The sequence below is a fragment of the Bos mutus genome, chromosome 16 (assembly GCF_027580195.1).
Source record: "Bos mutus isolate GX-2022 chromosome 16, NWIPB_WYAK_1.1, whole genome shotgun sequence".
NCBI classification, from domain to species: domain Eukaryota; kingdom Metazoa; phylum Chordata; class Mammalia; order Artiodactyla; family Bovidae; genus Bos; species Bos mutus.
The window spans coordinates 3,066,563-3,093,537 of record NC_091632.1 but is presented as its reverse complement, the minus strand read 5'-3'; the positions used below and the strand labels follow the sequence as shown (position 1 = coordinate 3,093,537).

The 26,975-nt window shown below is 54.5% G+C and overlaps 1 protein-coding gene and 1 long non-coding RNA gene across 2 annotated transcripts; one reads left to right on the top strand and one right to left on the bottom strand.

Moving 5' to 3' along the window:
* SLC26A9 (solute carrier family 26 member 9) lies at positions 1-26,862 on the top strand. The gene is made up of 21 exons (XM_005909475.2): positions 1-111; positions 7,125-7,267; positions 9,852-9,991; positions 10,097-10,207; positions 10,855-11,030; positions 12,567-12,731; positions 13,522-13,674; positions 14,003-14,085; positions 15,056-15,203; positions 15,447-15,560; positions 15,756-15,833; positions 16,377-16,472; positions 18,460-18,566; positions 19,312-19,381; positions 19,500-19,592; positions 19,692-19,805; positions 20,481-20,750; positions 21,783-21,837; positions 23,830-23,975; positions 25,356-25,427; positions 26,587-26,862. Exons 2-21 carry the CDS (start codon positions 7,143-7,145, stop codon positions 26,632-26,634), a joined length of 2,364 nt encoding a protein of 787 aa, XP_005909537.1. The 5' UTR covers positions 1-111; positions 7,125-7,142; the 3' UTR covers positions 26,635-26,862.
* On the bottom strand, positions 7,691-21,764 carry LOC138991220 (uncharacterized). Its single transcript, XR_011467183.1, has 6 exons — positions 21,167-21,764; positions 12,609-13,198; positions 9,356-9,459; positions 9,008-9,254; positions 8,002-8,134; positions 7,691-7,818 (listed from the first exon to the last, which is right to left on the bottom strand). It is a non-coding gene; the product is annotated as an uncharacterized lncRNA (long non-coding RNA).
* Positions 26,863-26,975: the final 113 nt, after the last annotated feature.

Genomic DNA, 26,975 nt, shown 5'->3' with positions numbered 1-26,975 from the left:
CTCCCTGGATTATTTGAGCAGAGCCCTTTCGCACACCTCTCACACACCTTTCGGCTGCCCGCTCCCCAGACACGCCTGCAGCCCTGCCCAGACGGCCCTGCTCACCCACCGGTAAGCACCAGCCAGGCGCCCCTTGGACTGGGGTCATCCCTGGAGGGGGGCGGGGGTGAGGGTCCGTGAGGGGAGGGATGACAGGGACCAGCTGGCCACGGCGGCAGCTGTTTGCCAACCTGAGCACCTGTGGGGAGCAGGCTCCGGCCCCCCAGGGTCTGAGAATAGCGCCCAGCCCTTTAGCCCTGAGAAGCCCCTGGGGCCCTCACTTCCATGTGAAGGTCTCAGCTGCAGGGCCAGGGGCCAAGGGAGTGTGCAGGACAGAAGCTCCAGCAGAGAGACCCGCCAGACCCCCAGATGGGGTGAGGAGAAACAGCTGGCTGCTTTGCACGGGCTTCTTCCCTTTGCAGACGAAAGAACAAAAATATTGGACCTTCCCTGGGGCGCTGGCCTTCGAGGCTGCTGGCTGCACCTCTCCTTCTTTGCAAGTCTTGGAAGCAGCAGGTTCTTAATGCTTGGCTCTCCAGTCTCTGTGCGACTGTCTCCCTGTCCTTCTGCCCCAAGGCGTTCTCTCTCACTTGTTTGCTTCTCCACCTGCTCAAGGCACCTGCCCCCTGTCCCCTGTGCCCCCTGAGTCCTGAGAGGTTGGAGGAGGTTGGAGGGCAAAGTGAGGCTTAGAGACAGCAAGCAGGGCTCCATCAGGCAGGCAGGCAGCAGCAGGAACCGGCAACCTGACTCCCTGGTGAATGCTTCACTCGGGTTGGGCCAGCTCCTAACTCCTCATCCGACAGCTCGGAGGGGGCCCAAATCACCCTCAGGCAGGACCCCCACTCCTTCCAACGAGCTCACAGGGTCCCCAGGCTCGGCCAAGCCAATCTGTCATTTGAGCACAAGCTCCCCCACTTACACTTGACCGCACTGAGCCTGAGGACCAGAGAAAGACCAGCTTTAAGGTCATGCCCCTTGGGGAGGCACAGCATGCCAAGTAGGGCAAGCCAAGAGAGGCCTGCCTCCCAACAGCATCACTCCCACTGACACCCCTCTGGCACGGCCCTCCCGGCCTCCCTCGGCCCTGGCATTCGGGATCCGGCAAGACCCTCCCTGGGCAACACCAAGACTGGCACACACAGCTCCTTCAGCACCAGGATGGTCTCTGTGGGCGCCTCCCAGAGCCTGGGCGACCAACCTGAAGACTCATTTGTATGAAAGCCTGGGGGACAGAGGAGGATTCATTTTTATCTCCTGGTGTCCAGAGTCTTTCAAGGGATGGTCACAAAGCAGGTATTTAGTGAATGTGTGTTGAGCTAAATCAACCAACCCACATCTGATCCCAGGGAAGTCCCCGAGGGAATGAGTGACCAGGTCAGCCCTGAGGAAGCTCCAGATTTCTTAAACCAGAACAGCGGGCCCCTCACTGGAGTCCTTGGACACCCAGCTGATTCCAAGAGGTGCACAAGACTAACCCTAATCTCCATACAGACCTTCAGGAGCCTGACCTGAAGGGTTTCATGCACCCATGACCTTGGTCAGGTCTCACTGCTGGGAAGTGCCTTCCTGCTGGAGCTGATTCCTCAGCCCAGCAGCTGTCTGGGGCCGAGAAAGCAGAGAGGGGGTTCGCGAGCTTAGAGATGAACAGTGGGATGGGGTGGGTGGCAGGGATTCCCCCCGGGGGGGATGCCAGGCCCTAGAACAGCCGGAAAGCAAGAAGGCAACACAGGGAGATTTCACGCTCTCCCCTAGCATTACTGGTGAAAGAATTGGCCTGGGGTAAAGAAGGGGTGGGAGATCTGCCTAAGAAACATGGAGGCAGTAGAGATAAGAGCAATGTTGATAAAAGGTCTTGGAAACTCACAGGCCTCTCCACCCACACTCCTTCATGCCAGAGACGCAGTCACCAGCTGAGACCCCAGCCCTCCTCTCCCATCCCCAGCTCCCACCCCACACACCCCAGCACCCAGCCTTTCCCTCTGGCTCCCACCCTGGGTGAGACGGGAGGAACCAGCAGCTAGAGCGAAGGGGAAGCCTGAAAGTGACCTTTCCTCTGCCCAGGACACAGTGATCGCACAAGTAGGGACCAGTGATAAGACCAAGGTGGGTTGGCCGAGCTGGGGTTGTTCCCGTGCCTGGCACGTGTGCACATCAAAGGACTCCCCTCCAGTCACACACACACACACCCGCAGGGCTGAGGAGGAAGTCAGCCTGGGCCACAATGACGGGATCACCCCCAGGCCACTGACACCCCACAGACGGGCTCTGCAGCTCTCTGCTCCCCAGGTGTCCTGCCCTTCTGAAATGACTTTCATTTCATTTCATTCTGCCTCTCACCAGTCCTGGAAACTTTCGGAGGAATAAGGGCATGGGGAAGGGCGGGTGGGAGGCAAGTAAGAGCAGAGTGGAAAAAGAAGCCCAAGAAAGGCAGAATGACCTGCCTGAGGTTACAGAGAGAAGCCCAAGAAAGGCAGAATGACCTGCCTGAGGTTACAGAGGCGTGATGAAGAGACCCCTCCAGGGTAATCGGAGTGATTATAAGCACAGTGCAAATTTGTTGCTCACATACCATGGCCGGGCACCGTTCCAGCCCACAGTATTCCCATGGGCACTGTAGACAGACCTTGTCAGAAATACAACTGGGAGGAGATTACAGTGGGCTTTCTTTCGAATGAGCTCACTGCAGGGGGATTAAGATTCTGAGGAAGAACCCAAGAGGAGTGTCTGCTCCGTCTGTGCACTCCTGATGGAGTCCAGTTCCCCCTGTCCCCACCCCCAGCTCCTTAGCTCTGCAAAACCCCCAATCCCCCTTGCCCCAGATGTGACCCCAGTCCCCTGCCAAGCCTTGGGGACTGTCCAGACACCCACCTCTCCTGCCCTCTCTCTTCTCTTCTCACCTTCTGCTGCCCTTAAGCCCCACGCCCCCCTCTAGGTCTCTCCGGTGACTCAGGACCTGCCTTCCGTGCCTCCACACTGGGGAGGGGCGGGGCACCCTTTTGTTCCTCCATACTGTCACATGGCACCTGCTGTTTGTCCCTGATCCAGTGGGGGATGGGGGGCTCTGGAGGGGCCCACACCGTTTGATGGGAGGCAGGCTGGGTGATACATGCCTATGGCAATAGAGCACTTGACTTTTTTCAGCCATGCTGACATCATTTGGCAGGGCTGTGTGTTTGTTTAACCAGGGATCAAGTCTTCGGGTTCCCTACACCCCCTCCCTTTCTTGCTCCCTCTTTCACCTTCGTACCCCAACCAGGCATTGTAGGAGCCCTTTCTGGGGGTCCCTGGGAGGCCCTGGACTCTCTGAGAACCCCGGGAGCTATCTAGGAGGGGTGGCTCCCACCACACTGCCAGCTCACCGTTTTCCGTCTCTCCCTCCCATCCCCCTCTCCTCCAGGCCTGAAGGACTGGCTGGGGATGAAGTAACCTCCCCTCTGAAGCCCCACCCAGCTTCAACCCCTAGTCTTGGAATTAGGAAGTATGACTGGGGCACCTCCTCACCAGGAGCTGGGGCAGCTCAGGGGGTTGCAGGTTTCTGCTCTGTCCGTCCCTGTCCTGGGGAAGTCCAGGCCCAGGGAGGAGCCAGAACCTCCCACAGAGCCCTCAGGAGGAAAAGCAGAACCTGGACATCCTGTATCACTGGCTGGGATGGAAGGTCACGGGGTGTCCGATACCACTCAGGGATGCCACAGAGAAGAATCAGGGTCATCTCTGAAAAGTCTGGGACCTTTTCAACAGGAGCACTTGAGTTGGAGTCAAAGGCCTAGCTCAAAGTCCCACCTCTGAGACTCAGTTTCCTCGTCCACAAAATGAGAGATTTGGACCTGCCTGGTCCTCAGGTCCCCTTCTGAACAAAGCTTTCTGAGGCTGACAGGCTGCTGGGCTCTCATTTTTATACATAGACACTCAGGATTGGGAAAGCTCCCAGGGCCTTCTTCCCTTCAGCACCCATGTCTAGATGAAGACAAGCAACATATGGGGAGAGAGACAGATCTTACATTCCAGTAAAGGGAGGGATCTTTTCTCCTCTGTCAATGGGAACTCCCCTAACATCTAAGCCCCATCTGTATAAAGCCTGCCCACAAGGGCGGAAACAGTCCCATGTCATCCAAATTCATCTGTGCTTTTGAAAGGATTTCCAGCACCAATGCCCCCTTTCCTGCTTCCCTTTGCCAGAAGCCAACAGTGGTGTGCAGGCTGGAGGGGTCCAAAGAAAGGGGTTTTGAGGAGAAAGAGATCCCAGGCCAGGGTGTTCAGGAAGGCATCAGAGAAAAGGAGGAGGAGGGCAGGGAGAAGGAAGAGAGGGAGGAGGAGGAACCTAGCAGGTCTTAAGACTGGGCAGGGCTGAGTGAGGGCAGAATGAGTCAGGGCATCTCAGGTAAGGTGGAAAGTATGGATGGAGCCCCAGAGGGAAAACTGAGGAAGCTTGCTCAGGCGAGGTGAGTGGACAGCCCAGATACAGAGGGCAGATGCAACCTACAGATCTACTGAGTCCACCAAAACAGAGTCAGGCGACGCACAGACAAACATGCCAAAATAAGGAGTCTGGACTCGATCCCCTCCTAGACGCGAGGAAGCTGAGAGTTTCTGAGCTGGGGGTGTGGGCTGGGGAATTGGTCAGAAGGCTAATGCAACAGTCCAGGTGTGAGATAAGACCTGGGAGTGACACCGGAAGGAAATAGCAATGGGATTTGATGGGCTGCTGCCCATCAAATGTGGAGGCTGCAGGAGGGAGAGGGCAGGGACAAGTATGCCGGGTAGCGAAAGGTGCGACTGAGGACATGAGGGAACCAAGCAGGCAGGGGAGCCGGGTGAGTGGGTTCTGTAGGATCAGATACTGACCATCCTCTCCCCGCCCCACAGGCATACCCCTAGAATGCAGAGCTTCTGGTATCGCTGCATGCTGCTTGGCATGGAAACAAGATCTTCCATTGCCTCCTCTTCCCTCTCCTGGTGCAGCCCCCTTGAAAATCCTGGCTATTCCTTTATAAGTGGTCCGTTTGGTGGCCAGGCATAGACTCCCCAAGTCTCTGAGTCTTCCTCTGAAGCCAGGCTGGAGCTTGGGGTCCCTCCAGAGGGTCATGATCCCCACTCATTTCTCCCAAAGAGCCCACCAGGCAAAGCACTGGGAAGGTTGGACCCTTCCAGACCCAGTGAGAGGGTGGGGTGGGGAGGGGGGAGCGAGGCCACACTGCCTCGTTGGAGGTGAAGGGCTAGAAGCCTCTGAACAGTCTCTCCCAAGAGGAAGGAAGCACCCTCCCATCTTAATCATAGTAATCATTGCCGTTACCATTCACTGGGTGCCCTTGGAAGACCAGACTCTACACTCATGATCTCATTTAGTCCTCATGGCAAATGCCTGGGACTGTTATTATCCCCATTTACAGATGAAGAAACCGACTCTCTGAACCCAGGTCATCCTGGCTCCAAAACCTATGCTGTTTTCCTTATGCCACTCAGTCTCTCTACTTGTCCCACTGAAATGTCTTACAGGCCTTTACTCTTATTCAATTCAACCCTGTGTTCTCCAAAAAGAACATTTATTGATCACTCAACAAGCAATTGTTGGCTGCACACTAAGCACCAGGCAAAGGGCTGGGCAGGCTCACGCACAACTGCCCTGCCAGCCGAGTAGCATCTGGGGGGTTCTGCAGGGCACCATGCTTACAGGCCCTGGTGGAACTCAGGGTCCTGTGACCCAGGGAATGGGACGCACCAGCCTGACCTTCGTCTTCCTGGACACAGTCTTATCCACAATAGCAACTTACGTTTATATCACTCTTACACATTTTACACAAGCCTTTCTTGTCCATTTACTCATCTCTTCCTCAAACAACCTTGTGAGGTTATGGCCCCCGGTTTTGCTGATGAGGAATCTGAGGTTCAGAAAGGAATGCTGCCCCTTCCACTTCACCCGTAAAGCCAGCACTAGAACCCGTCTCTGGGCCCTTAGTTAATGCATCTCCCTCCTCTCCCCCAGGGTGGTCTTCCACAAAAAGCATCAACCAGCCTGCTCCCCTCTGACAACCTGTCACTCACCCAGCTTCTCCCCTGGGAAGCGTGCGGAGGAGCATCTTGAGTCCCCCGTGTGGTTTCTCACTTTTAACTCTCTCTCAAATCTTTTGCCAAACTGGCTACAGCTATCCCACACTCTCCCCCTGGGAGACATCATCTCCCTCTAAGCGTATGCTGTCTCTTTCCTCTCCCTCCTTCTTCCTCTGAGGTCGTCCAGGCAGGCTTCTCCCAGCTCTGGGGGGCAGGGGACAGGAGAGGGGACCAGCAATTGGAGGATGGAGGAGGAATGATCTCTACCGGGAGCTCCTCTGGGCCTCGGGGGCCTGGCACTTAGCTCTGCCCTGCTCAGCTCCTGGAACGTCAGCAAGGTTGCGCAAAAAGCAAGGAGAGAGACATCAGTATACAGGGTGGGGGAAAGGTTAGACACAGGAAGCCGTGGGAGGGCCAGCCAGCGCAAACCATCTTGATTTTCCCAAACACCGCTGTCCCCCTGGGAAAACCTGTTGGTGAAGTCCTAGGCGGCTCCTTTAAGAAGGGTCCTCCCAAGGTCACCCTGGCCATCCCCAGGCAGGCCTGCTTTCTTTCTTCCAAGCTGGCTGACAGGATGGTATGAGCCTTTCCGCCCGGGAAACTGAGGTGGGAGGGCAGGGCGAAGGGGCTTGTGAGGATACCAGGGGCCAGCATGGGTTGCGGGGAGGATGCAAGGGAAGGAGGGAGAGGATCAACCCGCTGAATCCCAGCCGTGACTCCTGCCCTTGCACTCCCGCCTCCTTGTTGCCTGGTGTTCAGTGGGGGGTGACAGTGATATCATAGATGTGGAGTGCCAACCACGTGCTGGGTGCCAAGCAAAACAGCCAGGGCAAGTGTATGCATCACCTGTGCCTGGGAAGGAAGGCCACCAGAAGAAGTGAGTCTGGTGGAAAGACTTGAAAGAGGGAAGGGTGGCACCTTGCTGGCTGGGGGCGGGGAAGACAGCATAAAACCCTGCTGAGCTAGGACCAGAGAGAGATGGCCCAGGCCGGCACTGAGAAGGGATGCCCCTCATCCTCCCTACTCTGTTTCTCCCAAAGCTTGTAAATGCCCCAGACATGAGCCAGCCCAGGCCCCGCTACGTGGTAGACAGAGCCGCATACTCTCTCACCCTCTTTGATGATGAGTTTGAGAAGAAGGACCGGACGTACCCACTGGGAGAGAAACTTTGCAGCACTTTCAGGTAACATGGCTTGAAGCCCAGACTCCTCTCCCTTCTGCTCCCCACCAAACCCTCCCTGCACCAGGGCACGGCTCCTATACCGCTGTCCCTCAGACGGGACTTGGGAACCCTGAATTTGAGATCCTACACCTCATCTTTACTGAGACCCTCAAGGAAATGGGGAATGGGGATGAGGACCACTCACAGGTCCAGAGGGGCTGGCAGGTGTCCTGACCCCTGCATGGGGTCTCACCATGCAGCCCACGCAAGTCCCTCCTGGGTTCTCAAGGGCACTGGGGAATGGTGCGTCACCACAGCAGGTCAGAGCTCCCTCTTCTGCTGTCCCTTCTCCTGTCCTTTCCTCATCAAGGAAAATCTGAAGCCTCTCCCACCCCAAGGACTTTGTCCTCTTTCTCTCCTGGATCCTCTTTCCCTTCCCAGGTCCAGACAATGCTCAAAGGTAGCCCCTAAATTCCTGGGCCCCCCTAAATGATACTTACCAGGATGTGGTCTCACCAGCTTGTTGCACCCTCAGATCCCTGGAACTGTGCTGGTGGGTAGTGAAACCACACCTATAAGGAGGGGACTCCATGACGTGACCTATACCTGCACTCGAGGAACCTGAGGCTATGAACTTTACCTACCCCCCCACCCCCCACCCTCGCAGACAGCTGGTAGACCTCCCTCAGGCCTCACTGTGGTCCCGGGCAAAAGTCACTTCCCCACTCCCCTGGGGAAACAGCTGATTCAGTTACCTGAATTGAGGTCACTGGCAATGGCTGAAGTGGAGATGCAGGTGGAACTGGTTCAGGCTGGGGGATCACCCACTTGAGTCTTCACTAAAAGCATCAGCCCAGCCCTATCTCTCCTGGGAGGCTCCGTCTCTGCCTGGTTATATAAAGACCTTGTCAGCATTTGTGCCAAGGAGTTTAAGTCTGTGTTGTTTCTGCACTGGAGGGATGAGGGTATCTGCTGCTGTCCTAAAAGATGAGAATGATGGAAACCATAATAAGATGTAGGGAGCTAACAATTCCCATGTGGCGGGAAGGAGAGCCTTGAACGGTACCTGGCACACAGAAGATACTCCAATAAATTTTCGTTTAATGAATGAATGAATGTTTAGAAAACTAATCCACTTCCCACTATCCTCTTCCCACTTGGCTTCTGGAACCTCTCTATAGGTGTTTAGCATCTGTTTCCAGATCTTCTCTCAGACTTCAGAGAAGTCAGACTGCTTTGCTCAACTATGGCAGGCTTGCAAGTAAGGCTGGACATGTGCAAGCCCTTGAGAGGGTTGTTTTTCTCCCCCAGCCAGCTCTCCATTCATGAGTCCAGTTTTCCCTGCCATGAACAAACCTGAGAGAGTTCCTGGGGGGCTGGTTCTCTCTCAGGACAAGCCTTTAGAAATGCTTTAAGCTATTTACTACCAGTCCAACTCCCAGGGATGGGAGAGGCACTACCCACTGCAGAGGGGACTGGGGAGTTCAAAGGCGATGGCGATGCTGTTCCATGAAGTGCTGGTTGGGACAGAAAATCTACCCAGATTTTAAAGGGTACAAAGCATTGTCTGTGTTGATTTCAGTTTTGGGTGACATCCAGGGGACCCAGTGTCAGGGAAACTATTGTTGGGCAACAGTAAAGAACAGGAATCGGTGCTGGGCAGGAAAGGAGGCCTAATCACAGCAAGCCAGTGAGTCACCAGATGGGCCCTGAATATTTGAATTCCCTTAGCTGGGAGAAGAAAAGCAAAGGCCTCCCCACCTCTTCTGGTCATCAATCCACCAGCTGTCATCCTTGAGATTGAAGTCCCTTGTTTTTACCGCTTCTGAGTTTCTGATGAAAGGACCTCAAGGTGTTCAGCAAACAGGGGAGGGATCAATGCTCCCCACCCTGCGCTGACCGACAAATAGTTTCCCCATTCTTCCCTCTTTTGATGAATTAACAGGGGAAAGAACTCCAGCATTGGAATCATCACACACAAAGGATGGTGGGTCAGCAGAGGCGAACCCTGTGGGGAAAAAGGAGCCTTCCTTTAGGGAGAGTTCCAAAAAATACAGCAGCCGCCCCCATTCAGACTGAGTTCTGATTCAGGCCCATTCTTTCACTTACTCATTCACTCATTTTTCCAACAGATATTCACTAAGCATCCCAGGGTGATACAGGAGGTACACAAAGCTGGACCAGAGACCAGACTTCTTTCCATGCTGGTTTTACTGTGTAGTGGGGGAGAGAGATGAAAAGCAAGAATTACAACCCGAGGTATTGCTATAGGAGCCCAGGCGAGGGTGACTGGGCCTGTTTTCAGGCAGATCAGAGTACGGTCGTCTGAGCTGGACTTGACGCCTCGGAATGCTAGGCACCCACAAAATCCATGCCTTTGAGAGAAGTCCTGCAGACTTCCCAGGTTAGCAGTGGGCAATCAGAAGACCTCCAACCAGTGTCCAGAGCAAGGTGAAGGCTCTCAAGAGAAAAGTCTCTGCCATATCGTGTGCGTGCTCACTGAATTTTGCACGAATGCATGAACGAATGACCAAGAACAGGATATTATAACAATTCCCAACTCTGAATGCAGTGCTGACTGAAAACCTGCCCTCTTCCCCTCCAGATGTTCCTCAGCCAAGATCAAAACCACAGTGTTCGGGCTGCTCCCCATTCTCTCTTGGCTCCCCAAGTACAAGATCAAAGACTACATTGTCCCCGACATTCTCGGCGGCCTCAGCGGTGGATGCATCCAGGTCCCACAAGGTCAGGGGTCCCCTCAGCCACGCCCATTCCCCTTCCCACTCCATCTTCTGTGACCTGCGTCACCCAACTGTGCCCCCGGGCCTTGACTCTCTGTGTCCTGTGCAGGCATGGCATTCGCTCTGCTGGCCAACCTTCCTGCAGTCAACGGCCTCTACTCCTCTTTCTTCCCCCTCCTGACCTACTTCTTCCTGGGGGGTATCCACCAGATGGTGCCAGGTAAGGCCCCTCCCCTCTTAGCAGGCAGGTGACCTGGACCGCGAGGATGGGTGGTGGGTGGCAAAGTGGATTCGGGTGCTTTCCCATCTGCATTCTCCTCCTGCTGGCGCTGCTTGGTCCCGGAGGGACCGTCACCGTGAGTGTCGACCCCAGGTCTTCTGTGACCTTGGAGAAGCCATAGAGCTTCCGTGAGCTCAGTTAGCATGAGCCGCTGAGTCTCCCTCCCTGGAACGTGGAGAAGACTTGGCAGGACAAGAAAGCCTGTAAAGGACTGAACAGATGGGAGAAATGGCCGTCCGACAGCCATCATCCAGCAGGCCACTTCAGGGACATTCGGAGTTCTCTGGTGCGAAGTGAGACAGAGGAAAAAGGCCTGGTCACAAAGCCTGTTTCTGACGCAGGCTCTACTTATATTTCCAAGCCTGTTTCCTCTCGTGTCCAGTAAAGTCATATTAACAGTTGGGGCGAAAGTATCTGGAAGAGTGTGGATCATGATCAGATACGAATGGTTACTGTGATGCCAGAGAGGACCCTGGAGGCCCGGAGCGCCATCCCTGTGGGGGCTAGGGAGCATTCCGGGCCCCCTGCTGGTTTCCATGGGTGCCCTCCAAACCTCTGACTTTTGCTGGCTGGGTGGGGCACCGCAGGTACCTTTGCCGTTATCAGCATCCTGGTGGGTAACATCTGTCTGCAGCTGGCCCCAGAGTCGAAATTCCGGGTCTTCAACACCACCACCAATGAAAGCTATGTGGACACGGGGGCCATGGAGGCCGACAGGCTACACGTGTCGGCAACGCTAGCCTGCCTGACGGCTGTCATCCAGGTGAGGAGCTCGGCTTCCGTCTCTGCCAGGGCCCCCCCTTAGTACAGCATCAGCTCGGATCGCCCCTCCCACAGAGGCCCAGCCTTGACCTTAAAGCCGATTTAGGCCTCTCCATCCTCCCTCTTCCCCATTTGGAGGCCACAAATGACCTTAAAAATGCAGAGTATCTCACCTGCCCTCAGCAGATGCCTAAGACCAGCACCCACACTTAATAAAACTGTCCTGAGCTAATGACTGTCTAAAGGACTCATGGCCTCTCTCCGATACCCTTTCCCGTGCCCAGCTCTCTGCCAGCAGTTTTCCATTTCTGTAACATTCCTTATCCCCCTCCAGCCGCCTCTGCTCCAAGCCACAGCACCTCCTGCATGAGATAAATTGCATTTCCGCCACATGCAAAGGACTCTGCTAGATTTCATGCAGGCAAATGCAGCAGGACAGAATGTAAGAGCAGGAAGGGGCCTCAGAAGTTTAATTCATTGATTCATTCAGTTAAGGTTTTTTGGTTGTTTCACCAGGCCAGGAACTGGACTAGGCTCTGGGGATAAAAGATAAGTAAGAAAGGGGCCCAGATCTCCAGAAGCTCACAGCCCAGGGGAGGAAGTAGCCATATCAACAAATAAATGTGTAGGCAGTAAGATAAGCAGCAGAATTGAGCTATATACAAGTAGCTTTGGGAACATCAAAGAGAAAGTCAGGGAAGGCCTCTCCTCAAAGAGAAGAAGTGACATTTGACCTCAGTCTAAAAGGATGAGTAGAAGTCGACCGGTAACCATAGGAAAGAGGCACAGAAGGACAGTCCAGTCAGAGGGAACAGCACCCCACAGCACCAAGGCCTGACAGAGTGTGAACTGACCAGGGCATGGAAAAACAAGGCATTTGCTGTGGCTGGAGTGCAGGAGGCGTTGAGACAACGAGCCAGAGAAGAGGCCAGAGAAGTAGGCAGGGCCAGTGAGTGAAGTCTGAGGTCTGTCCCCTAAGCAGCAAATTTGGTTCCTATTTGGCAGTCAGATTGGATCAGTCAGACTCTGGAGAAGACGATGGATGGAAAGTAGATTAGAATCAAAGCACGGGGCCAGCTGGGACACTATGAAGAGGCCCACGCAAGAGTGATGAGGGCCTAGACCAGAGTGGCGGGCAAGGAGACGGGGGGTAGACTGGAAGAACGCTTTGCCAGGAACAAAATAAACAGGGCTTGGGATATTAGAAATGAAGGGCAAGGGGGGACGACTTCCAAGTTCTGGGTTGGCCAGCTGGGCGGACGGGGGTGTCAATCACTGGGAGGGCAAACGCTGTTGAGTGCTAGGTTCACTGCACAGTGGAGGAGACTGGAGCCAGTGAGGTCAAGTGTCAGAGGCCTGTGCCCCGAGGGACTGACTTTCTCTGTCAGTACAAGGCAGGACAAGGTCACAAGGGACTTGTTTTCCTAGAGCTACTACTATTTCAGGGCTGCATGAACTCCAGGCCTGGGTTTGGGCCAGGCAGGTGTGAGAGCAGCTGGCCCGTCATGGTCTGACCCCACCACCCCTCTGCTCTCAGATGGGCCTGGGCTTCATGCAGTTTGGCTTTGTGGCCATCTACCTCTCTGAGTCCTTCATCCGGGGCTTCATGACGGCCGCTGGCCTGCAGATCCTGATCTCCGTGCTCAAGTATATCTTCGGACTGACCGTCCCCTCCTACGCAGGCCCAGGGTCCATCGTCTTTGTGAGTCTATGAGTGCGCCCCTGCGAGAGGGTCTTGAGCAGACACGTGAGCCGAGTTCACTGTCTTAAGAAGTTGTGAGCACCTCTTTGTGAGATGTTTTCAAGCAAAGGCTGTCTGACCCATTGTTCAGAATGGATTTCAAGAGGTTTCCATTTGGGGAGGGAGGGTCAAACACATGACCTTGACGGCTGGCTGAGGTTCTCTGTGATTGTGGTTCAGTCGCTCAGTCGTGTCTGACTCTTTGCAACCTCATGGACTGCAGCATGCCAGGCCTCCCTGTGCATCACCCACTCCCGGAGCTTGCTCAAACTCATGTCCACTGAGTCAGTGATGTTATCCAATCATCTCATCCTCTGTCACCCCTTTCTCCTCCTGCCTTCAATCTTCCCTTGCATCAGGGTCTTTTTCAATGAGTCAGCGCTTCGTATCAGGTAGCTGAAGTATGGTTAAATCTCTGTGGTTAATTCCTGCAGAAAAGGAGAGGTACACTCTCCATCAGTTCCCCATCCCAGTGCCTCAAACCCTCCCTACCTGGAAAGTCTTTCCTTACGTCTAATCTCCATCCCGCCTCCATTAGCTTGAACTCTTCCTAGAGGAAAAGGAAGGGAATCAGCCTTCCCATCCCAGCATGGAGACAGGGGTGGGAAGTGGGACCGTGAGTAGGGTCTGGATTCTGCCTTGCTGTGCCTCTCAGAGCACTGATGACATCCCTCCACTGGCTCAGATGCTAGGTGGTGATGGTACAGGAGGAAGGGGTGGGAGCCCATGAGCATGATGCTCTCTCCCCCAGACCTTCATTGACATTTGCAAAAACCTCGCTCACACCAACATCGCCTCGCTCATCTTCGCTCTTATCAGCGGTGTGGTCCTGGTGCTGGTAAAGGAGCTCAATGCCCGCTACATGCACAAGATCCGCTTCCCCATCCCAACAGAGATGATTGTGGTAAGGACCTTGCCCAGGGCTGGGGTGTTGGGGCCCAGGCAAGAGGCTGTTGAAAAGGAATCTAGCTCCAGCCAGAAGCAGGAGAGCCCCTCTACCCATCCCTCCCCACCCACTTGCCCTCTGTGAGCTGGTAGGACAGAAGGTCTGGGGTGAACCCACTCCATCCCCCTGTGTGTGGTTCCCACTCTTCCTTATCCTCAGGTTGTTCCCTCTCAAAGAGTCAGAGGAGTGGGATTTGGGGTCCCCAGACAAAAGGGAGACTTGAGAGGGACCCCTACCCTGGCCCCAATTTAGAGCTAATCCCTGTTCTCCTATCTGGGATTTGCAGGTAGTGGTGGCAACAGCTATCTCCGGGAGCTACAAGATGCCCAAAAAGTACCACATGCAGATCGTGGGAGAGATCCAACCTGGGTGAGTCCAGGGGGCTGGGAAGCCTGGCCCACTCCCACTGTCCTCCCCACCTAGGTTCAGAGTCAGAGATGAGATGAACTCTAAAGTATGTTATAAATTCTATGACACTGACCAGCTATGAATTATTACTATCACTTACTATGGAGAAGAGCCACACAGTGCTGGCTGTTTCATGAACAGTGAGCCGTGTGTGTGCATGCTAAGTCGCTTCAGTCGTGTCCAACTCTCCGCGACCCCATGGACTGTAGCCCACCAGGCTCCTCTGTCCATGGGATTCTACAGGCAAGAATACTAGGCTGGGTTGCCATGGCCTCCTCCAGGGGATCTTCCTAACCCAAGGATCAAACCCTCGTCTCTTACATCTTCTGCATCGGCAGGCTGGTTCTTTGCCACTAGCACCACCAGGGAAGCCCCCTTAACTGCCACACTCCCCTCAAAAGTTTCATCTGATGGGTGAAGCCTCTCTGATCAGCCCTTCTCTGGTTCTTTGTCTTGCTTTAATGCATTGGCTCTTCTACCCACATGGGAAAAAGCTATTAGGATCAACAGAATTCACCGACTATCTACTCTGTGCCAGGGACTGTGCGGGGCCCTAGGAGGAGAGGACCAGTGTTTATACGGCAGAGCTGGAGCAGACAATGGAGAAAAGGCCTCAGAGCACTGGGGCTGTGGCTCTGGGACCAGGGAGAGTGAGGAGTCCGAATTCTGGACGTGAACGAATGAGGCCTTACCAGTTGCTAGTGTGGTGACCTCAGACAAGCTGTGTTCTCTATGCCTCGAATCTTTGCGGTGTCAAGGGGAGTGGTGGTAGCTGCCCTGCAGCGTGACACTGAGCATCCAGTTTGGAAGTGGTGGTTCATGCAGAGGCCCTGGCACTGCATGGGGCCCTACTGCCCCCTGTGGGCGCTGAAGGACTCAAGGTGCCCTCCTCACACCCTTGGGCCCTGCTTCCTTTCTGGCTCCTTGGCAGTTTCCCCACTCCTGTGTCGCCTGTGGTTTCGCAGTGGAAGGACATGCTTGGCACGGCCTTCTCCCTGGCCATCGTGGGCTATGTCATCAACCTGGCTATGGGCCGGACCCTGGCCAACAAGCACGGCTACGACGTGGATGCTAACCAGGTAGGTCCAGCCACTCCCAGCAGGGCCGAGCAGGACGGGCCAGGGCCCACAGAGGCCTGACGCGGGATGTCAGGGGCTCTTTGGCTGACTTCTACTTGGTTGGGAGTGTATGGCTTTATAGCAGCTGGGTCATTCTCAAGTTCAAGATCCAGCTAGCTTGAATGACTATGTTTGGTCTGTACCGTGTGTCCCCCACACATACCGCCCCCACCCCAGCTTCCAATCCTGCCCCTGTGCCCACAGGAGATGATCGCCCTGGGCTGCAGCAACTTCTTTGGCTCCTTCTTTAAGATCCATGTCATTTGCTGTGCTCTCTCTGTCACTCTGGCCGTGGATGGAGCTGGAGGAAAATCCCAGGTGAGCATTGGACCAGGGCAGTGGGAAAGGGATTGGGCGTAGCAGAACAGTTGCCCCAGAGAAGCCAGGTCAGCTGGTCTCCAGCCTGCCTCTCCTCTCCTCAGTCTCCACTCCGCCAAAGGCATTTATTGGGGAAAAAAATCAAGAGCAAGAATTTCACACCTATGCCGTGTTTCCATCTCTTTCTCTGGATAGGTGTCAAGCCTGTGTGTGTCCCTGGTGGTGATGATCACCATGCTGGTCCTGGGGTCCTATCTCTACGCTCTCCCCAAGGTAAGAGCACAGCATGAGAGCAGAAGCCAGCGAGAGCCTCCAGGAAGAGCAGGCCTTAGGAGCTGTGTGATGCCTCACAGGCTACAGAGTGCCGTCACTGTTACCCTGTGTCCTAGCCACAGCCTGCGAAGTAGTTAATGTAGGTTTTACTCTCGCCATTTTACAGGTGAGGGAAACTGAGGCTGAGAAGCGGTGACAAGGCTCACAAGCACAGGGCTGGTCTCAAACTCCGGCCTTCTGACCTCAGGGTCCCCACCCGAGTCAGCGTTTACAGCGTCTGTGGGCCCCTGGCTCAGAGGGCCCTAGGCACAGGCTGTCCGGGGATGAAGGAAGAGGAGGGGATGGCAAAATTCAGGCCTGAGGGCCCTCTGGCTCCAGCACCTACACTTTCCAACCCTAAGGTTGAGTGCAAAGATTTGGGGGCTCTGCCAGTTCTGGAACTGCAACTCTGTCCTGCCAGGCTCCAGCATCTGGTGTCTGTAGGAAGGGCAGGGAGAAGGGGCCACACCGCAGGTGACGGGGAACAGTGTTCTGCTTCCCCAGTCTGTGCTAGGAGCCCTGATTGCTGTCAACCTCAAGAATTCTCTCAAGCAACTCGCCGACCCCTACTACCTGTGGAAGAAGAGCAAGCTGGACTGTGTGAGTAGCAGGCGGCCCCGGGTGCCTGTCATGCCTGGCACCCCAGGCACTGCCTCCTCCAGCCCACAAGCCTGGCACTTCTGTCAGTGGTGCCTCTGGTCAGCTGCTCCCTAACTAGCACGCACGCAGTCACTAAGCTGTATCAGACTCTTTGTGACCCTATGGACAGTAGCTTAACAGGCTCCTCTGTCCATGGGATTTTCCAGGCAAGAATACTGGAGTAGGTTGCCATTTCCTCCTCCAGGGGATCTTCCCGACCCAGGGATTGAACCAGCATCTCCTGTGTCTCCTGGATTGCCAGGCAGATTCTTTACCACTGAGCCACCTTGGAAGCCCTAATTAGCATAACCGAGTGTTAACAGCTGAGGTTTTGGAGTGAGACAGCTTATGTTCAAATCCTAATTCAACTGTTCACTGGCTCTGTGACCAATGGCAAGTCCCTTAACCTCTCTGAGTCTCGGCTTCCTCATCTGTGGTCACAGGTATTTTATACTCTCCAACCCTGCACCCCCACCCGCAGGGATGCTTATGAAACGAGATAAAACAAGTAAGGAACACACTGTCTGAATTGTATCTTGAGTTCAATAAAACTTAGCTGTTATTATTTTTATAGTTCCAAAAAGCAAAATGAAGTCATTTAAAAAAACAAAAAACCTAGGACATAAAGCCAGTGGACCAGGATCTTGGGCAGGTTAAGACTTCTGTGGAATTCCATCTCCCCATCTGTGATGGGGTGATATTCATGGCTGCACCATACACTGGTTCTGAGGATTAAACAAGATCAGAATTGGAAAGCAGCATGTAGCCGTGAACACTTAGCAAACATGACTTACTGCTTTGATAGTCACATTCCGAACACATCTCCCACTGGGCAGTAGAAATGAGGCTACTGTGTACCGACCACACTGCTTACCCCTCTGGAGCCCGACGTAAGCTGTGAGAGAGGATTTCCTAGCCTCCTTTCAAGATGAGGACAGCAAGCCTCAGAGAGGTTAAGTAATTCATCAAAGGCCACAGAACTGGTTAGTGGCAGAGGCAGGGCTGGAGCCCCAAGTCTTAGCCTCCAAATCTCTGAGCTGTACTGTCTTCTGGGGGAGGAAGCACACTTACATGGTAAGGAAGGAAATCCTTAAAGTCTGAAAATGAGTGGTCCATCTGGGGTCCCCCTTGAGTGAAGGACAAGGACGGGGAGAAAAATGAGGCCCCAGTATCCACCCCAAAGGTCTGCTTTGCCGCATCCCAACCATCACTCCACAACAGCAATAGTCCTGGTATTCACATCGTGCTTTGGGTTCCCATCTTACCCTCCCGCTCTCCATCCCCCACCCTCCCGGCTTACACACACAACTCAGCCCCAGGCCATCAGGTCAGGAAGCTGAGCGCCGGTCGAGTGCACACTTTCTATCAGATGGAGGAATGGAACTCACGTTACTGTACCCATCACTAGGCTTGGCAGGACTTTATCTTCATTAATTCTTCAGTCCTTTCATGAAGCTGGTATTATTATTCACATAGCTGTGTGTGCATGCTAACTTGCTTCAGTCATGTCTGACTCTTTGCAACACCATGAACTGTAGTCCACCAGGCTCCTCTGTCCATGGGATTCCCAGGCAAGAATCCTGGAGTGGGCTGCCATGACCTTCTCCAGGATTCACATAGCTAGTAAGTGAATATTCACAAGTAGGACAACAAAACTTGGAGCCCAGGTGTATCTGTCCCAAGACTCACAGTCTTCGTGCCATGCCAGCTCCCAGTGGGTGCGGGGGTTGACTGCTAACATCCAGACAAGACCAGGAAGCCACCCTCAGTCCACTGGAAATGGGCGGGTGTCACCGAAGCTCGCCTACGTGAAATACTGGGAAATTGCCATGAAGAGGGAAGGGTGGTGTAAGGTTGGGCTAGCAGAGAAGGGCCTTGGCTGACCCCGGAAGACTTCCCCAGTGGGGCAGGCCCCCCAAGGCCTGCTCTGACGTCTCTCTCCTCATAGTGCGTCTGGGTGGTGAGCTTCCTCTCCGCCTTCTTCCTGAGCCTGCCCTACGGTGTGGCAGTGGGGGTCACCTTCTCCGCCCTGGTTGTGGTCTTCCAGACCCAGTTGTAAGTAATGGCCCCTCCCCCAGGGCATGGCCATCAGGCCCCAGCTGGTCTGCAGGGGCTGCCATGGGGGGCCTGGCCCAGCTCCTGGGCCCCGCTGCCCGCTGGGTCTGGCTCTGGAGGGGCTGCCAGGCCCGAGGAGAGCCCGGCCCAGCTGGGACTGCTGGCACAGGCTGGGCCGTCTGACTCCCATGTCCTGAAAACCCAGGGGAACCCATCATGGTCATAGAGGGCTGGGGGCCCAGAGGAAGTGGGGTTGGGCCAGCGGGTGAGACTCAGTGTCCTTCCAAAAGTGTGCCAGACCCCAGATTAGATGGGATCCCACCCCGAGGGAGCCGTGGGCCAGAGGACAGCTAAGTCTCTCCCATAAAAACATTAAGTGAAGCAGACAGGGAATCCAGTCCAGGGCAGGAAGGATCCTGAATGTCAGGGACCTGTTTTCTCCTCTTGAGAACTCAGAACCAAGAAGTGGTAGCTTTGGGGCCACTTACGCTGTGTTCTCCACCTTCCTGCCCAGTGAGCCCCCGCCTGGGAGCTATGTCAGGGAGCTGCCTGCCATCTCTCTGATTATAGCCCAGCCACAGGCCACCAGGCGTGTGTCTCCAGCGCAGAAAGACAAACAGGAAAAGCCCAGGATCAGGACAGGACCCTCTCCTGCCCTACCTCTGCCCAGACCCCAGCCCAAGCGTCCCTCCAGGCCCGTCTGCTAATAGCATCCTCTTGTGTTTGTCTTTTCTTCTTCATCCAGTCGTAATGGCTGTGCTTTGGCCCAAGTCATGGACACTGACATTTACGTGAATCCCAAGACCTACAATAGGGTGGGTAATCCAAGCTCATGACCGCCCTCTTTCGCCCTACATCACCCCACATAAAAGGGTTTTGTGAAAAACCGATAAAAGATATTGCTGCTGACTGAGCTGACTCTCCCTGCCACAGGTCCAAGAAATCCAAGGTATAAAGATCATCACTTACTGCTCTCCTCTCTACTTTGCCAACTCAGAGATCTTCAGGCAAAAAGTCATTGCCAAGGTAAGGCTCAGTCCCCTGGTGACCAGAGGGAATGGACAGAGTGTGCCTGGCAGAGGCAAGAAAGGGTGCTGGGAGCCAAGATCTGGCCTCTTCCTCCAGACAGGTGTGGACCCCCAGAAAGTGTTGCTGGCCAAGCAAAAAAGCCTCAAGAAGCAGGAGAAGGGGAGAACAATGCCCAAGCAACAGAGGAAGTCTCTGTTCATGAAAACCAAGGTGAACTGAGGCTAGAAACAGCCCACGCCCTCTCCCTTGCCCTCTCTGACCTTGCCACCTGGTGCCCCACCTCCCAGCACCCTCAGAGGCAAGGACAGCAAGCCTCTGTGGCCACTGCCTGGTGGATGTTGTCTGTGGGCATCTTCTCCTTGGATGAGGAGCCGTCAGCTCCCAGGGTAACCACTTAACTCCATGGCCCCCTCCTCATTTTCTGGCTAAGATGAGATACACCCATGGACTTATGAGCAATCCCAGATTGCTCATAAGTTGCAAGAGTTGCAAGTGAATTTCCTGGGGTCCCCAGCCAACCTAGAACTAGGAAGGTGGGTGTGGATGTGGGAATTCTGCAGAGAAAAAGGTAAACATGGGTAAATGCAAAAAGGGTCTCAGTTGTTTCCAAAAGGGCTTCCTCCCAGAGCAGAGTAGACTGAAGCTTCAGTGGCTCTCTTAGAAGGGTCCTCTAACTTTGCCTGCGTTACGGAGACCAAACGTGCAGACCTGCTCAAAGAGGAGGCTTTAGGAGGCGCCAGTCCTCAGGGATTACAGGGGCTTGGATTCCTCACCACGAAGTCCTGTTATTCACCTCCACCTGCACGCACCTTGCCCCAGCTTCAGCCACAGCAAAGTCTGATTGAGCCTGATGACCCTGACTGCGCCCTCCCACCCCCGCTCCAGACTGTCTCCCTGCAGGAGCTGCAGCAGGACTTTGAGAATGGCTCCCCGACCGACCCCAACAACAACCAGACGCCTGCTAACGGCGCCAGCGTATCCTACATCACCTTCAGCCCTGACCGCTCCAACGCTGCCCACTGCGAGCCCCCAGCCTCTGCTAAGCCCAGTGACACACTGGCCAGCGTCCCACCCTTTGTCACCTTCCACACTCTCATCCTCGACATGAGTGGGGTCAGCTTTGTGGATCTGATGGGCATCAAAACCCTGGCCAAGGTGAGGGAGCCCAAGGCAGAGGGAGCCCCAGCCCACCCCCACCCCGACTCCCTCACCCCTACCCTCCCACACTCCCTTTCCCCGGAGCCTTCATCTCAAATGACTAAGTGAGGAAGCTCACCAGGGAGCCTACCATCTCCTAAAATCCCTTTTCCCAGATGCCACCAGGACAGGATGCTGCCTGCAGAGCAGGCCCAGACAGCACAGAACAATGCGTGCCCGGGCCCCGTGGGTCTACCCCATCCTAGCACCCCTCTCTAGCAGACGCGGGAACCTGGCCCAGGGTCCTCTGAGTAGAGCTCGTTTGGCCCAGGTTCATGGTCTAGTGCTCCTCCCCACACTCACCCAGACACTCTAGCATCAGCCGGGTCTGGCCAACCGAGGGAAGAAGAAGAAATAATATCAGCGGCCCTCACCTTTAGGCCAGATGGCTCACAGGGCTGCTTGAATAAATGCATCCGTCTGATAGCTTTCAGCAGCCACTTCTGATGGCAGAGTCATCTCAGACTGGCCCAGAGAGAGGCAGCACAGTAGAACCGAGCACGAGAACACACAGGGTGATGGCCTCGTCAACCAGCGCACAGCCGGCTCCATCCCCAGACAAGGGCTCAGCCTGCTCCCGCAGCCTGGGTCTACTAGGATCCAGGTGGCTGAGGCATTAGCCATTCCAGGCCATGGTCCTCCCCCGCGGCTTCAGCCTAAGCCTGAAAGGCAGGCACGAGGTGGGGTCTGGGATTCTAAGCTATCGAAAGAAAAGATCTGGCCCCATAAGAAGGGGCCACACAAACACTAAGTGGCTGCCTTGCTGGCAAAGCCCCATGTCTGCCCCACTTTCCAGAGGAGCGGTCAGCCAACACTCCAGGGAGGAGTGGTGTGCTTTGCTGCTATTTTTATCTCAGGCTGCCAGGGCTCTCCTGGTTGCTTATTTGTTTGCCTTCCCTCTCAAGTGCATTTTGTGAATCACTTTGGAGGCCCACTCAGAACATTCCTTTCCTTCTGTCTCCCTACCCAACTCGCTCCCGACTCCTCCAGCTGAGCTCCACCTATGAGAAGATAGGGGTGAAGGTCTTCTTGGTGAACATTCATGGTAAGAGAAGAAGGATGTTTCGGGGACTGGAAGGCTGACGAGGGCCTAGGGTGGGACTAGGTGGGTGGGAGGCCGAATAGTGAGGGGGTAGAAACTAGAACAGCACCTGTTCCCCTAAACTACTGCCTGCTCACAAGAATTCAGGCACAAGTCAGAAGAGACTGCAGCATAACATCCTATATGCTGTGCTATGCTGAGTCGCTTCAGCCATGTCTGACTCTGTGTGACCCTATGGACTGTAGTCTGCCAGGCTCCTCTGACCATGGGATTCTCCATGGGATTCTCTCTAGCCAAGAATACTGGAGCGGGTTGCCATGGCCTCCTCCAAGGTATCTTCCCAACCCAGGGATCAAACCCGCGTCTACTGCACTGGCAAGCAGGTTCTTTACCACTGCTGCTGCTGCTGCTGCTGCTAAGTCGCTTCGGTCGTGTCCGACTCTGTGCGACCCCATAGATGGCAGCCCACCAGGCTCCCCCGTCCCTGGGATTCTCCAGGCAAGAACACTGGAGTGGGTTGCCATTTCCTTCTCCAATGCATGAAAGTGAAAAGTGAAAGTGAAGTCGCTGAGTCTTGTCCAACTTCTAGCGACCCCATGGACTGCGGCCCACCAGGCTCCTCCGTCCATAGGATTTTCCAGGCAAGAGTACTGGAGTGGGGTGCCATTGCCTTCTCCGTCTTTACCGCTAGCGGCCCCAATAAAAGAGTTGGGCGGCGGGGATTGTGAAGTTAAGGAGCGGCAACTAGGATTCTGATTTGCCCACCACTAATTTGCCATGTTCAGCTCAGTTGAAGAATCTGCCTGCAATGCAGGAGACCCCAGTTCGATTCCTGGGTCCGGCAGATCTCCTGGAGAATGGCTAGGCTACCCATTCCAGTATTCTTGGGCTTCCCTTGTGGCTCAGCTGGTGAAGAATCTGCCTGCAGTGCGGGAGACCTGCGTTCGATCCCTGGGTTGGGAAGATCTGCTGGGAAAGGAAAAGACCACCCACTCCAGTATTCTGGCCTGGAGAATTCCATGGACTGTATAGTCCATGGGGTTGCAAAGAGTCGGACATGACTGAGCGACTTTCACTTTCAATTTGCCATGTATCCTTGGCCAAGTCACTTCATCTGCCTGGGGATCGATTGCCACCTACATAACATGAAGAGGTTGACTAGATGAACCAGGGAATCTTCTCCAAATCCAAAAGTCCATAAATAGGCAGAACGCACAGATATACCATAACTCTTCAGGGAAGATACACATGCAGTTTTACAAGATATACATGCAGTCTCCACAGGGCCCACAAACACAGCCCCCAGTTCCTGTCCACACAGCAGTGGACTTCTCATCAGCATGTGTGCGGAGTACAGGGATGTGGACACAGCGAGAACACACAGACGCACAGGAGAAAGGGAAAGGCACATGTTTGCACACCCCACTGCCCTCGGGGGGCCAGCGCCTTCCAGCAGGACCAGCCAGCCCCTGCACCAGCCTGCGCGTGGCACAGACTCTGCAAGCTCCACCCGCATAGAGTCTGCACGGGTTCTGCTCTGAGCGTGTGTGCATGCGCACCTACTGTGTGTGTGCGCCAGAGCTGGAATCAGAGGCTCCCTGCCCACCCTCACTGGACACGTCTCAGGAAATCATCCCCAGGGCTGAGGCGGAGTAAGGGCTCTGCCACACACCGGGCTCTGCAGGAAAGGTCTGGGTGAACAGGAGGAAGAATGGACCCTCAAGGGACAGAACTGGCCCATGATTTCGGCTTTCCCTCACCACCAAGTACGGGCACCCTGAATCAAGCTATTTCCTTCTGCCCGGGGTTGAAGGTTCAGCATCCTCAAGCTCACGTTGCCCTCTGCTGTCCAGAACTGATACTGCAAGGCCAAGGCCCAGGCCCTGTGAGGCAGCAAGGGCACGACCCCCAGGCCTCTCTCTCTCCGTCTCCCCCACCCCCAGCTCCAGGCCACAGTGGCGTCAGCTTTTGAAGGTGACCTTTCCCTCCTTGCAGCCCAGGTGTACAATGACATCAGCCACGGAGGCCTCTTTGAAGACGGGTGTCTAGAGCGCAGTCACGTCTTTCCCAGCATACACGATGCGGTCCTCTTTGCCCAGGCGCAGGCCGGGGAAGTGGCCCCGGGACACAACTTCCAAGGGGTAAGGCCTCTGCACCTGGGGAATCCTAGGCCCCAGGGCATTGAAACAACAGACCGGTTTGCGTTCCAACACCTGTTCTATCAATTAACTTTCCTTAATCTCTGTTTTCTTAGCTGTGGAATGGGTGCCTTAAAGATCTCACAGGATCTTTCTTTTGTTTTGGTTTTAGGATTAACTGGTAATTATATCTTTTGTGTCACTTGAAAGAGCTTTGTATATTACAAAATATTTATTATTATCAGTTTTGAGGTCAAACACCCGAAGCACAGTAGGTTATGCCTGGTATTCTGACATGGCTCAACCATCCTATTCCTTCCCTCTTTCTACAAGACGTTTTGGAGAAGGGAGGGGAGTAAGCCTGCCTGTTTTAATTTAACCGAGATTAGAGATTTCAGGCTGGTGACGGATGAAGAGTGTGGATCAGGGTTTTGTCTCAGTGTCTTGACATTTAATTTACTAGCTCAGTAAGTGGTATGCCAATGAGCTACAAATAACAGTGTCTACAAATAACACTCCAGAAAGCTGGGGAGGCAGAAAAAGCCCATCCCATCGGCATCCCTGCCCAGGCCTCCCCAGACAGCTCCATCTTCCAGGCTGCCCTGCCAGCTCATCTTCGGCCCTCGGCCTGCCAAGCTTCTGTGCCCTAGTCCAGGATGCAAACCCCTTCTACCCTCAGGGATCATAAGAAAGGCTTTTCTGGCCCTAGAGCAACCATTTGCTCTTTGCTTTTTGAGACTGATGAAGCTGGAGCCATCTGTTCTGGGTGCAGAAAGCCTGTCCAGGGAAACACGGGGCCGGGCACCCACCCGCCACACACAGAGGCAAACTGTGAGAGCAGTGGCCTTCCTGGCCTCGTGCCCTTTGCCAGCAGAGCAAAGAGAGGGAGATTCTGGGGAAACCCTCATCGTCATAACTGCACAAATAATGCCCAGTTTCTACAGTTTAAATTCTTAAAGATGTATATTATACCAATTGTATATTTACATATTACATATTATAGAATATATTCATATCTGTAAATTATATACACACACACACTGTTTCAACAGCGTGGTAAGGCAGAGAGCCAGCAAAGTGAGTGTGATCATCCTACTTTTACAGAGAAGGGAGATGGATTCCCCAGGTCAGGCAGCTAGGTGAGCTAGGTAAACCTTTCCTGCTTCTAAAGTGCCCGCCAAGGGAGCCAACCCCGATGCACACCTGTCTACAGGGAAGAGGGAAACCGCGGCTGTGCTATATTTTGAGAGGCAAATGAGGGAGGGGAGGGAAAGGACAAGAGGCCGAGTTACATCAGAACACACGATGCCCTCCCCGAGCCCATTTGTGCCAGACCATCATTCAGTCGCTGCAGCTCACTCTGCACTGGTTTCCCCCACCCAGGCGCCCGTGGATCCTGAGCTTTCTCTGTACGAGCCGGAGGAGGACAGCCCCAGCTACTGGGATTTAGAGCAGGTAAGCTGACTAGCGGGGTCAGGGAAGGAAGGAGACCCTCTCCCATCCAAAGTGTTGGCTGGGCTCTCCCACCAGAAGCCAGAGCAGTCACCTTGAAGGCAATAATGTTTCTTTCTCACCTTTCTTTTAATAGCAGATCTTAATTCTTCTCACTCCCTGAAAGGCATCATGGGGGACGGGAGAGTCACTGGATCAAGTCCTAGAGAAATAACATCTATTCTTACCTCTCCCACGCACTGGCCACATGATCTTGGGCAAGCCACGTGACACCACCAGGCCCCCAGTGTTTATCATTGTAAAATAAGGGAAATACGAGGAATACCTGTCCCATCTACCTAACAAGATTAGTGAGGGATGCTTTTGTTCTTTTGTTAATTCAACTGGTATCAATGGTGTGCCTACTACTTGCCTGACACTGTCCCAGGGTGGGCACATATCCGAACAGATGAATTCCAGGGGTACAAATACTACTGCAGGTGGGCAGCCCTTCCGAGCCATGCAGATGTGGCGTGTACTTCATATAGAACTCTATGATCCCGACATGAAAAGTAGCCCCACCCCAATGCCCTGAATCAAAGAAACCAAAGCTTTAGAGAAATCCAGCTCTGGGTCTATTAGAAAGAACAGCTCACTCTGTGCCTCTTCCCATTCTTTTTGAGCGTGAGTTCCGATGGTCCTCTGAGCCCATCGCTGGGAGTGCTGGTGGCATGCAGCAGGCATCAGGGAATAGAGCCAGGCCGCAAAGACTTGGCACACTGATTTCTGGGCCCCCACAGAATCTCCAGCACATTCCAAACACCTGGCTAGGACAAAACAGCTTGTCGGAGCAAGAAACGACTTTAGAGCTTTTCTGATCTCAATCCTCACCTGACCTAATGAAGAAAGGAGAGCAAAAAAGGAGGGAGGGACCTGTGACAGTCACACAGCGCAGCAGGGGTGATTCAAAACTAGATTTCAAGCTTCTTCTCCCCTCACCAGTTCACCTCTTGGGCTGACCCTGCCCCTCCACTGTTCACACACACACATCCACACACCCACCCTCACTTCCTCATAACGCCTTCCTCGAAACGCCAGCCAGGGTCTCGTAGGGTCACCTGGCAATTGTGACCACTCAGATCTAATGCTCTCTCCCCCACCCCGCTTCCTGTGGCCGCTGCAGGAGATGTTCGGAAGCATGTTTCATGCAGAGACCCTGACTGCCCTGTGAGGGCCCAGGCCGCCTCCAGAGCACCTCGGACGCCCGTGAAGGATGAGCCTGGGGCTGCAGGGAGTGGAGGGTCAAGGAGAACACCTCCAACGGAACCCCGGTGCCTCTCCATCCTCCTCGTCTCTCACTCTTACGTCCCCTCAGGCACCTCTAGAGCTAGCCGATCTCACCAGCAGGAAGAGACACCTCTTCGCCCTCCTACTGACCCGCGGGGCCCCAACCCGCAATGAGCATGCCTCCTGCTGGCTGCTCTGCACCTGCCCACACCCTGCCTGTGGCTGCTGAGGGGACCCTTCACTGCCAGGCTCCAAGAGTGACTCGGGAACGGAGAGAAAGCTCGT

Coding starts and splice junctions, on each gene's coding strand:
- SLC26A9 (XM_005909475.2), top strand. CDS start 7,143: ATGAGCCAGCCCAGGCCCCGCTACGTGGTAGACAGAGCCGCATACTCT. Junction 14,086..15,055: donor GTGGGAGAGATCCAACCTGG/GTGAGTCCAGGG, acceptor GCTCCTTGGCAG/TTTCCCCACTCCTGTGTCGC. Junction 15,204..15,446: donor ACGACGTGGATGCTAACCAG/GTAGGTCCAGCC, acceptor CTGTGCCCACAG/GAGATGATCGCCCTGGGCTG.